The following is a 13,219-nucleotide window of genomic DNA, read 5'->3' as shown; positions in this document are numbered from 1 at the left end:
TGTGTCAGCACATATTAGTCGTGCTGTACAGTTAGCACAGTGGACAGAGTTTGGGTTAGCATGCACGGGGTCGAGTGGTCGATCCTGAGTTGAGGCGTATGTTTTTTAATTCGTAAATGTAGTCCAGGTGGTATGGTATCTGGCATCTAAATCGTCAACAGCGAATTAATTCACGCCTACGACTTGGAAAAGGCGGCTTTCAAAGCTTATTCTTCTTAATCTGTTTACCCTCTAGGGTCGGTTTTTCCCTCGGACTCAGCGAGGGATCCCACCTCTACTGCCTCAAGGGCAGTGTCCTGGAGCTTCAGACTCAGGGTCGGGGATACAACTGGGGAGAATGACCAGTACCTCGCCCAGGCGGCCTCACTTGCTATGCTGAACAGAGGCCTTGTGGGATGGAAAGATTGGATGGGACAGGCAAGGAAGAGGGAAGGAAGCGGCCGTGGCCTTAAGTTACGTACCATCCCGGCATTTGCCTGGAGGAGAAGTGGGAAACCACGGAAAACCACTTCCAGGATGGCTGAGGTGGGAATCGAACCCACCTCTACTCAGTTGACCTCCCAAGGCTGATTGGACCCTGTTCCAGCCCTCATACCACTTTTCAAATTTCGTGGCAGAGCCAGGAATCGAACCCGGACCTCCGGGGGTGGCAGCTAATCACTACACCACAGAGGCGGGCGTCTTTCAAAGCTGATCAATGAAAACGACATACCATACCACCTGAACTACATTTACGAAATAAAAAACATTCACCTCAACCCAGGATCGACCCTTTGACCTCCTGCATGCTAACCCAAAACTCTATCCACTGCACCAACTGTACAGCATGACTAATATGTGCTGACAGAGGTAGTTACTCTACATGTGGTTACAGTGTTGCCAGACTGCCACTCTTCAACGTCCTTTTTCTGCCAGATATACTCGTAGGGCGAAGTTTTGTGATATACCTTTTTTATTGCTGGCGTGTGAGGAGTCGATGCCCGAGTGCGCGAATTTCGCTTCACCCTGTATATAGCAGAATGTCTCACTTTACAAATAAAAAAGTCATATTATCCTTCTTTTCAATACAAAAAAACATCTGTATTCAGTTTTCCTAGAATTGCTATTATATCTTACTTTTATTTTTAAATTTTTATTTTGTTGTCATTTGTTCTCCAATCCAGCATTATTGTTAAAAGTGGTTAGGTGCAAGAGAGGGCCATACACCAACGTGGTAAAAGCGGTTTATTCTCAAATAACTTTAAAGGCAGAAAAATTCATTTTCCAACACATTTGCCTCTCTATAATATTCAAAAACTAAGATAATTCCAATAGTTACTTATGGTTTAGAACTCACGTGGGAATTCTTAACTAAAAACGACCTGGTAAAGCTGGAACAAGTAAAATCCCTATATATAAAGAGAATCCTATGTGTTTCAAAATATTCCCGGGCAAGATTGGTATATGAGATGGCAAGGGAACCTTAATCGAGGATTTGAGATATGAAATGACGTTGCCGTGTACACAGCAAGCATCGCACTATTAGAGCCAGGAATCGAACCCGGACCTCCGGGGGTGGCAGCTAATCACTACACCACAGAGGCGGGCGTCTTTCAAAGCTGATCAATGAAAACGACATACCATACCACCTGAACTACATTTACGAAATAAAAAACATTCACCTCAACCCAGGATCGACCCTTTGACCTCCTGCATGCTAACCCAAAACTCTATCCACTGCACCAACTGTACAGCATGACTAATATGTGCTGACAGAGGTAGTTACCCTACATGTGGACTCTAGGCCTATATGAAAAGAAGAGGAATATTACTATAGAATTCTATGCCACAGAAGCTATGACATCTAGGCCCCTAATGAATGGAAAAGCACTAACTATGAATTGAGGCATACGGTTACTCGTTTTGCGGTGCATGGATTTCACTTCAAGGTGTGTATGAATATAAAATTCCATGACCCAACCCCAGATTACAAGTGTAAATGGTGTGGGGGACAGTGTGACAGATATCATGCTTTAGTATGTAATACAAGGACTATATCAATAAGGCAACTGTGTAGTGAGTAATAGTAGAATTGTATTAGTATGTATCATGCACATTGTATGCTTTCTATTTAATAAATAGAATCTGGCATTCTGATACATTAGCTTCCTATCTTCATGCTTCTAAAGTTTGACGTGCAGTATGATATAAACTTACAGTTGTTCATTTGCCTATCATATTGATAAAATTAGTATATGCTATAAGCAAAACATTGTTAACAAGTACTGGTAAGTTACATCAGAAATGATTATACTCAGAACTCCTAAGAATTTGAACATGAATGAATGCAACTGGCTTATGCCTAATCTCATGACAAGGTTTTCTGAGAACCTGGATCGAGTAGGCGACCACCGAAAGTCCATGACGGGAACTAGAAAAAACACAATGAAACGTATCCTTACCAATTTTCCTTGTGGGAAAAGGTCCCAAACAATCCTGCAATATTCAACAGCAGCTTCCACGCTACAAGTCCACAGAGATTTTGAAATAGGAGCAAGAGGGATAAATCCAGGGCTACGCGACTTACTGAAGTCGAATTCTATTTGGCATTCACACGAAATACCGAAGTAAGGCGTATGGTCTAATACGAACACAGTTTTATGATTCGAAGGATACATCTTCTCAAACATGCTTTCTCTCAGTAGACACACTGATCACGGTTTCAAGTTAAGTTCAGCAAGTACTTCTGAATTAACGACATAGAAAATAACTTTCACAGACATTTCACAATAAAACCCAAATTATGAACGTTCGAAAATAATTTATAACACTTTACAGAATACGACACAATTTAGCTATATAGGCTACCGTACCAAACGTTAAAGTGCAAAATTTATAAAGATAAGGAAACGTTATAACCCCTCAGAGAATACGTTTCATTTAACGTATTACCGACTAAAACACATTGCTGTCAATAACTCCACGTTGTGGTTATGCTATATGTTTATGTTTACACCGGCCACGAGCCACCGCCATGTCACCGCGCCATCATAATCCCTAAATTTTCCGAAGTTTCTAAGAAAAAAATACCCTGTACGGTAATATTATGAGTTTGTTGGTACTAATGTCAGAAGGAAATTTGCGGATTGGTAGTCCATGCAATGAAGGGGGCGTGCCCAGGGTTCTATTTACAAGGGAAGCGGTACGGTGGTGAATTATTTCGTATATTTTGCGTACCAATACTGTAATTTGTCGAGATGCATGTTTACAGCACTCTAAGCTATGTGGGCAATAAAATTAATCGGTAAAAAACTGATTCTACCGTTGTTTCTGGAGATCATGCCTTTCCTATGTTTTAAACGACAGCAACACAATATTGCCGGTGTTGGTAAACAAACATTGCGTTTGACGTACGCGAGACTTCTTTGTTGATGCGGGTGGATGCAGGTAGACTTATTATGTCACTTAGAATGGTTTGGACTCTAGCTTTAAAAAACAATATCTAAACCAGCAGACTCATTAGGCGTCTCAGAAATCGTATTGTTCTATTGTTTTTGGGGCGTATTTAAGTTCCAAAAGATTAAATTCAGTAGTAAAGAATGTTTTAGGTTAGAGTTTGTACCTCTTAGTAATTGAACAAAGATGCTTACATTTGTAGGTGTTGTTATATGATTTTTATTTCATTTTTTCATGTATTTCTTAAAATTAATTCGTGTATGGTATATTTCATGTTCTAGGTTGTGAAGCTAATCGGAAGAGAGCTAGTCAGAGGGAGACTATTACAGTTACAAATTGAATATAAAATCACCATGCACAATGAAGTCTAGTCATCTAAGAAAAAAAAGTGAAAAGAAATTGTATTCACTTAAAAAGCAGCAATAATGACCTAATTTCTGCTTTATATGTATTTCTAACTTGGAAAGTTCTGCTGTTAATCTCTACACTCAAAGATGAAATCCAGTATCCCAGAATGGCAGAACTTTAAATGTGTGAATTATGGTTATAGAATAGTAGTGTGTTGGGTCACCAGACCGGAGGCTGGTTGGATCCCCTAATTTTATCACCAAAGGTTATGCAGTTATAGGAAAACCGTGAAAACTGATGGCAGCGCCATAATGAGGCATATAAGGCAGGATGAGGAGCAAGGTAGTTTGCCACTGGTTTTCTCAAAATAGTACAAATTAAAAAAAAAAAATATATCCCCCCTTATAAAGTATTCATTGTTCATAAATAGCCTTTAGATAGAGTTGAGTGATCATGGAAAGAAATATTTTCATGTTTGTGAATGATCGTTTAGCGATGTGCATAGTGGAAGTAAAAAATGAATGGAATAGCACTTATACTTAATACTTTTGTGTTATTACCTTTATCAAGGAGGTAAGTTCATCTTTATGGGATATATTGATACTTATCTGCTGCCTGATTCTCTAGTTCCTAGCATCAAAGTGGTGCCGAAGTGTACAAATATGAAACATCAAAATCTCATTCCATATAAGTCAAGATATACATCCAAACTTAAATCTCGCAAAAGGGAAAGTATTATTTTAAAGTTACCTGTTGTGAACAAGTCAGATCCAACTCATTTTGCATGCACCTTTTGTGATGAGTATTTTACAAAGAAGCACTTGTTATTACGTCACTTAAAACTTCATAAGACTGTAAACAGCCATATTAGTGATAGTGTAGCAGAAGAAAGTAGAGAAAATGATGAGGAACATGTCAAGACAGTGGACGGGCAAGAAACAAAGCAAACTTACACATGTGAACATTGTGGACTCAGTTGCGAGTCTAAATCTGTGCTTGCATTACATTTAAGTGGTTTAGATGAATCTGATAAGGAAAGAATAGAATGCAAGATTTGTCACATAGAATTCCAGTTTAAGTGTCTTCTTTCTCAGCATACAAAATGTCATGACAGGAAAGACAAACGGACAAAGTCTCTACCGTGTCGAATATGTGGTAAACTTTATGCCAAAAGAGGAAGCCTTGTTAAACATGAACTGCAGCATGAAGGTAAAGGGCGTTTTCGATGTAGACCATGTGGAAAAGTGTTCACAACCGAAGCAGAAAGAGCTTCTCACAAGGAGAAGGAACATGAGAAATTGTGGAAATGTACAACTTGTCATCATCACTTTACTTCAAAGAGCAAGCTGGATTCACATCGTCAGTTGCACCACACCAAAGAAACTGGAACATTCCTGTGCAGTTTATGTGGTAAAGGGTTCAAGCTCAAAGTGAACTTGAAGGTTCATGTGGAAAGTCGTTGTGGCACTGAGCCACGACATGTTTGTAAGATATGCAACAAGGCATTCATGACTCGAGGTACCTTGGTCACCCACCATCTGCTGCATACAGGTGAGAATTTTAGGCTCAAATTAGGTAAGTTCTATTCTTCTAGTACAAACATAGTGCACAATAGTGATCCACTATATTTAATTTGTATGTCACTAAGGATTAGGAATGTCAGTGAACCTTTGTCACATTGCTGGACCTGTCTTCAATCAATCAATCAATAGTATGCTATGCCAAGCAATCCCAAAGTGTAGTGGAATACTACTGTAGTCTGTGTTCAACCTGCACTATTCTTTGATGTACTTACTTACCGTATTTATCCGGCGCTACAGCCCTGTGTGAGCCTTGGCCTCTTCTACGATAGTCCGCCATATACTTCGATCCTGAGCGGCTGGTCTCCATGGGCGGATGTTCATTGCCCTCAAGTCGGCTTCAACTTCATCGCTCCATCTATTACGGGGCCTTCCTTGTCGCCGGCTTTTATCTACTCGGGATTTAACTACTTTTCTTGGAATTCGATCTTCCTCCATTTTCCACATGGCCAAGCCATCGCAGTCTCTGTCTAACTATATCCTCCTGGTCTAATATGTTCTGTATTTCAGCATTCGTCCTTATCCTCCAACCATTCTTGTCTTGAATTGGGCCATATATTCGTCCAATAATCTTTCTTTCAAATATTCTTAATTTATTTGCGTCATCAACTAAAAGGTTCCAGGCTTCTGAGCCATATGTCACTACAGGTCTAATAAGGGTCTTATACATTTTGAATTTTGTAGGTTTAGGCAATAGATGAGATTTAAATCATGTAAGATTTGCATAATAGGCCCTGTTTCCAGCTATTATTCTACGATGTATCTCCTCACTTATTCTATTATTGTTTGTCAACATGGTTGCCAAATACTCAAAAAACTTTGTACATTCTCAAAATTATGCCATTTATTGTCAGATTATCTTGACTTCTTCTGCCCTCTATAATAGTCACATGCATATACTTGGATTTACTGTCATTCACCTCCAATCCCATCCGTTTTCCTGCTTCCTTCATTTCAAGAAACATTTCCTTCAAATAAGTTATCTATCATTCCTGGCCATTAACACTATATCATCTGCATACGCACAAATTTGTTTAGATTTATATACAATATTTCTGGTATCCATTATTTTTTCAAGGACTTGGTTAATTGCCAGATTAAACAAACTAGCTGAGAGTGCATCGCCGGCCCCCGTGGTGTAGGGGTAGCGTGCCTGCCTCTTACCCGGAGGCCCCGGGTTCGATTCCCGGCCAGGTCAGGGATTTTTACCTTGACCTGAGGGCTGGTTCGAGGTCCACTCAGCCTGCGTGATTAGAATTGAGGAGCTATCTGACGGTGAGATAGCGGCCCCGGTCTAGAAAGCCAAGATTAACGGCCGAGAGGATTCGTCGTGTTGACCACACGACACCTCGCAATCTGCAGGCCTTCGGGCTGAGCAGCGGTCGCTTGGTAGGCCAAGGTCCTTCAAGGGCTGTAGTGCCATGGGGTTTGGTTTGGTTTGAGAGTGCATCACCTTGTCTGACTCCTGTATTAAGAGCAAACTCATTTCCAATTCTTCCATCCACCATCACCTTTGCCCTTACTTCTCCTAAACTGATTCTGAACATCCTAATCAGTTTCTGTGGTATTCCTATTGTCCCCATATATTCATATAGCTTATCCTTGTATATACTGTCAAATGCTTGTCTAAAATCTACAAACAACATATGTAGATCTATATTATGCTCATAGCATTTTTCCATCGTTTGACGCACCACAAACTGTACTTCTTCCAATCATTCTTCAGCATATGGAGTCAGATATTGTAATAGGATATTTGAAAATACTTTATAGATGATATTCAGTAATGTAATTCCCCTATAATTAGTGCATTTGTATTTATTTCCCTTCTTATATATTGGGAAAATATTCCTGTATTCCACTCATCAGGTATCTGTTCTTCCTCCCAAATCTTAATAATCAGTTCATGTATCTCTCGTAGCATTTCTTTGCTACTATTTTTAATCAATTCACTTGTTATTCCTCTCCTCCTGCTGCTTTATGGTTATTTAATTTTGCAATAGCATTTTCTACATCTTTCAATGTGGGGGCATTTATCCATTGTTCTGGCCCACTCTGCTCCATATGCCTTTCACTTTCTTCCACATCTTCTCTTTCCTTGTTAAGGAGCTCACGGAAGTATTCGGTCCATCTTTCACTTATTTCCTCTTGTCTCTCTATACTCTCTAGTTTCTTCTTAATCATCTCTCTTTTCTTCTTCTTACAGATGTTATTAGCTTCACGCCTGCATTTCTCATAATTTTCCCTATTTGACCTTGTATCTCTCTGTAACATTTTTGCTCTTGCCGCATTCTTCTTTCCAATCACTTCCTCACACTCCATATCAAACCAAATATTTATTTTCTTTTTAGCTATACCCCAGTGTTTCTTGTGCCGCATTTTGTATGCACCTTTGAACTTTTGCCCACTTTTCTTCTATTCCAGATACTTATCCAATCGTCGTAAAGAATTATTCATTTTTGACTGGAATTCTTGTTTTCCTTCTGGTTGTTAGGCTATAGTTTTTCCAAATTCCATTTCCTTCTTTCCGTAGGTTGTCTCCTCTATCCTGTTGCCAATTTTTGTCTCACTATTGCTTTTACTAAATAATGATCAGAATCACAGTTTGGCCCTCTGCATGTCCTTACGTCAATAATGGATGCTGCATGCCTCCTCGTCACTAGTACATGATCTATTTGATTTACCACTGTGCTTGCTGGCATCTTCCACGTTTCTTTATGTATTTTCTTATGATCAAAGCAGGTGCTTTTAATTATAAGACCACTCATAGTTGCAAACTGTCCCAAGTAAAAAAACCATTCTCATTTGATTCTTCATGTAGTGTATATTTCCCAGTTATTGGTCTCATACACTCTTCCTTTCCCACTTTGGCATTAAAATCTCCTAAAATAATAATCATGTCATATCTTGGTCCCTCTTCAACGGTTTTTACTAACTCATCATAAAATTGTTCCTTCCTTTCCTCATCCGCATCTTCAATTAGTGCATGTGCTGATATAACAGTTATGTTCCTAAACTTCCCCTTAATCCGAAGCTTACATATTCTATCTGAGATCAGTTCAAATCCTATTACACTCTTCTTCAATTTCCCATGTACTATAAATCCCGTACAGAACTGTCCTGTTCTTTCTTCCGGCCCACTGTAATAGAGGTTATAATCTTTCTTTTCAATACATCCTTGCCCTTTCCATCTTATTTCCTGAATCGCTACTAAGTCGTATCCAAATCATTTTGTTTCATTTACAATTTCTTGCATTTTTCCCGGTTTCAACATTGTTCTTACATTCCATGTTGCCATGTTTATATCCGCTTTCCTTACTCGTGTCCTTTTCCTAAGCTTTTGTCGTCTTTGATTTCCGGTCGGTTTTCTCGTAGAAGTCTTCTGAACAATGCTTTTTTTACAAGGTGAGGCCGTTAACCCCACGCTCAACCCTATCCACTGGCTGGGGACATTGATTTTGGAGCATCCTACTCCTAGACAGGTTGTCTTCACCTCGACTAAGGAGTCCCGTCTACCCTGTCTTACGTCCTCAACTAATTAGCCCCAGTGAGGATGGGTTGCCTCATCCACCTTTTTCAAGATTCCAAAGGTCTCCTTCTCTGCTGGATCTGCCGTTAAGGTCTTCACCCGTAACCCTGGGCATGGGTTCCACGTTATACCCCGTGGGACTGGGTCCCCACCTGAACTTAGCCATCCTTTTACACCGGCGTACTGGAGTAGAGGATGCCCACCCCCGCAACGTGGATGTGCCAGGCAGGAGTTACTCAAGTGGAGAATAGGAAAGGTGGCCCTATCTCCCTTGAGTCGGGTTAATAGTTGTGTATGGTACCACAACCAAAGGCTATTCTTTCTTTGATTGATTTATTTATTTATTTATTTATTTATTTATTTATTTATTTATTTATTTATTTATTTATTTATTTATTTATTTATTTATTTATTTATTTATTTATTTATTTATTTATTTCTGGGCTGAGTGGCTCAGACGGTTGAGACATTGGCCTTCTGATCCCATCTTGGCAGGTTGATCAGTCTGGTGTATTTGAAGGTGCTCAAATACGTCAACCTCGTGTCAGTAGATTTACTGGCATGTAAAAAACTTCTACGAGACAAAATTCTGGCACGTCGGCATCTACAAAAACCGTAAAAGAAGTCAGTGGGACGTAAAGCCAATAACATTATTTATTTATAAATCTAATTGTCTACTGTTAGATGTAGGTACTGTATATCAGTGGTATGGTTTGACCAAGGCAAGTACTTCATGGATTGTAAGCTAGCTGAATTAACTTTCTTCAGAAGACAAAATAACTTATGGTAGGCCTACTTGGCCCAAAGATAAAGTTTGAATGTTTTTTATGTGCTTATTATTTCCATGCATAGCCCTACAGTTACAGAAAATAGGTAATCAAGATAAGGTTGATTTGTTTGCTTCCTTCATATAAAACAATGAATGGAGAATTTTTTTTACAATACTTAACAATACTATTAAGTCATATACAGGGTGAAGCGAAATTTGCGCACTCGGGCATCACAGCACGATTCCTCACATGCCAGCAATAAAAATATATCTCTCACCAACTTTCATCCCGCAAGTATATCCAGCAGAAAAAGGACGTTGAAGAGTGGCAATCTGGCAACACTGTAACCACATATAGGGTAACTCACTCTGTCAGCACATATTAGTCGTGCTGTACAGTTGGTGCAGTGGATAGAGTTTTGGGTTAGCATGCAGGAGGTCAAGGGGTCGATCCTGGGTTGAGTCGTATGTTTTTTATTTCGTAAATGTAGTCCAGGTGTTATGGTATCTGGCATCTTAATCGTCAGCAGCGATTGCAGCGGGTCCTCTAGAAACCATTTGCACTTACATACTACGATCCTAGAAATGGACAAACAATAGTTTTCATTGGTCAGCTTTGAAATTTGGGCGTGAATTTATTTGCACCACTTCATCTACTAGATACGAAACCTGTTTTCTTTGTACCCTCCTCCAGTGGTCCCATAGATTAGTACCAACTATTATTCTTGCCTCGTTCAGGTCCATTACATTTCGTTAGGGCCGTACGTTACCAGTAGGCCTAGCAACGTGCTTTGCAAATAATGTCCAAACTCCATTACAATTTGTATGTGTTATCACCATGGTCCCACTAATTATACCTTTCAACATTGCGTCTGGTAACCGCATGCTGTTTAGTACATATCTCAATGCATTATTATTATTATTATTATTATTATTATTATTATTATTATTATTATTATTATTATTATTATTATTATTATTATTATTATTATTATTATTATTCTATTGATGGGATTGTGGAAACATCATGTATATTACTGTTAGGGAAGCAGTGTAATTCAAAACTGACCATTTCAGAAGTAGCGGCGTCAGGATGAATCATGCAGAACAATATTTGTCAGAGGGGTAATGCGCGTAGATGGAACAGGGTGCAGGACTGACAGTATGTTTATTACGTAGTGTATGCGGTGTCCACCAGACAGGGACTAGTGGAGAGTGGAGTAATGCGCCCATGACAGACTCCAATTTACATGCGTACACGTATAGAATGTCCTTTAAACTTCTAAACCAGTGTGGCAGACGTGTGGCATACACAAACGATGAATATGTGGATATGCTTCTGGTCCTTAGTGCATCTGAACGGGCTGGTGTTTCCGCTCGTGAATATGCTGCTAGATATCCTCGTCAACGCCATCCTGCGCCTTTGGGAGTCAGGTTCTCTCTTTCCACCATCGCGTGACAGAGGTCGTCCACGGACTCGTCGTACTCCAGCTACTGAGGAAGCTACTCTGGAGGTCATACACCAAGAACCTCAGCGAAGTACACATAGCGTAGCAAGGCAGCTGCATGTCTCGCAACGCGTGGTCGTTAACATGCTGCATGAGTATGGGCTGTACCCCTATCATTATTCTTTCATGCAACACCTGCATCCTGCAGATCGTCATCAGCGGACGCAATTCTGTGAATGGTTCCAACAACAACAGGAAGCCAACGTGAACACCGTACTATGGTCGTATGAAGCAGCATTCACTCGTGAGAGTGTCTTCAATATGCACAATGCCCACCATTGATATGAGGTTAACCCGCACGTCACCCGCAACCGTGGATATCAAGTTCGCTTTGGTATCAACGTCTGGGCCGGAATATTGGGCGACAGGTGTTTGGGCCGCTACATGTTGCCTCACCGGTTGACTGCATGAACTATCTGCCTGATGCGCTGGAAGATGTTCCAGTACATGTTCAGCAGAGGATATGGTTCCAACATGATGGTGCACCTCCACACTCTGGAATTACTGTGCGACAGTATTTAGACAGAAAATTTCCAGGGAAATGGATCGGACGTGGAGGTCCAGTTGTATGGCCACCGCGTTCACCTGACCTAAATTCCCTGGATATCTTTCTGTAGGGACACCTAAAGGAGCACGTGTACTCTACTCCGCCGACAAATCTGGAGGAATTGGTAGTGCATGCTGCTCTTGTTACTGTGGACGCAACTATGCTGCAAAGGGTCCAGAGCTGTATGATCCGGTGGATTGTGCAATGTTTGGACGTGCAGGGAGGTCGGTTTGAGCATTTGTTGTTCTGAGGACAACGGATTCTGTTGTGAAGGTCATGCGGTCATTAATACGGACAGTATTATTGCTAATGTGCTACATCTGAGCGCTCATAAAAATTACAGATGTGTAAATGACAAGTAGATGTGTTATTGTACTGTGCTCTCATCTTTAGCATCTCGAAAGTGATATTGTTTGTGTAGTTATTCTGTCCTATGACAGGTCATTTGTTTCAACTGTCTAATTCTTGTCTAACCAGGTATTTGTTTTCAGCGTTACAAAATGTTGTAAATGTAGGATACATCTGACCTAAGATATGGTGTCTTACTGTATTACAGTATGTAATGTCCGATGGAAATTAGCAAATAAAAAAATTCACCTCAACCCAGGATCGAACTCTCGACCTCCTGCATGCTAACCCAAAACTATCCATTGCACCAATTGTACAGCACGACTAAGATGTGCTGACAGAGGTAGTTACCATACATGTGGTTAGAGTGTTGCCAGATTGCCACTCTTCAATGTCCTTTTTCTGCCGGATATACTCTCAGGACGAACTTTTGTGAGACACATTCTTTTATTGCTGGCATGTGACGAGTCGCACTGTGATGCCCGAGTGCACGAATTTCGCTTCACCCTATATAGAAAGATAGATTCACACAATAGGATAAACATAATGACAGATCAGCATCGGAAGAGGAAGCAATAGAAAAGGAGACAAGGAGAATCTCCACATCTTCAGCTTCATCAGGTGGGCGGGCTTCAACACTGAAGGAGGGGCCATCTTGACAGATCTTAAGTCTTACTGTAGGAAGTGCAATATAGGTCGACTTGCCATCATGTTTATCTTATTATGCCTTCCTATTCAAATTTCGTCTTTTTACATATGACTTGATTTGCCCCATGTTAGTTCCTTTCTGTTACATAAAACAATTGAACACAATTGTGCTTCACATGTGTACTCACGGTAAGATTTGATGCAAATTTATTAGCACTTATTATGCTTTTTGTAATCTAAGAACAACTGAATTTTGATTATGACAAGAATACTTTGCATTGTTACAGTGGAGTGTCATAATTCTATCCATCTCCCTGGGTTTACACTGCTTCTGAAACATATATGTCATTGTTAGCCGGCTTTGACATTACTTACACTCACTTTGTCCTATGTGTCTCCTGTCCTTCAGCTTTCCTGTCTGATATTCCTTGATCAATCCTTGTTTTTTCCTTATTCTACCGGAATTATGTATGCGAGACCTTGAGAGACTTTAATTTTTTCCACCTT

General features: G+C 40.1%; 2 protein-coding genes across 2 annotated transcripts in view; one reads left to right on the top strand and one right to left on the bottom strand.

Moving 5' to 3' along the window:
- asun (integrator complex subunit 13 asun) overlaps positions 1-3,009 on the bottom strand; it is a 122,970-nt gene extending 119,961 nt beyond the window's left edge. The window contains exon 1 of the mRNA XM_067149287.2: positions 2,442-3,009. Within this exon, the coding sequence (XP_067005388.1) occupies positions 2,442-2,669 (228 nt within the window). The 5' untranslated portion in view covers positions 2,670-3,009. The remainder of the gene's footprint in view (positions 1-2,441) is intronic.
- Positions 3,010-3,176: 167 nt separating this feature from the next.
- LOC136875967 (zinc finger protein 665) overlaps positions 3,177-13,219 on the top strand; it is a 64,902-nt gene continuing 54,859 nt past the window's right edge. The window contains exons 1-2 of the mRNA XM_067149582.2: positions 3,177-3,426; positions 3,717-5,334. Coding sequence (XP_067005683.2) covers positions 4,371-5,334 — 964 coding nt within the window. The 5' untranslated portion in view covers positions 3,177-3,426; positions 3,717-4,370. The remainder of the gene's footprint in view (positions 3,427-3,716; positions 5,335-13,219) is intronic.

This window comes from Anabrus simplex, chromosome 6 (genome assembly GCF_040414725.1).
Source record: "Anabrus simplex isolate iqAnaSimp1 chromosome 6, ASM4041472v1, whole genome shotgun sequence".
Lineage (NCBI taxonomy): Eukaryota > Metazoa > Arthropoda > Insecta > Orthoptera > Tettigoniidae > Anabrus > Anabrus simplex.
The sequence above is the reverse complement of the archived record's forward strand: the minus strand, read 5'-3'. Positions and strand labels throughout refer to the sequence as shown.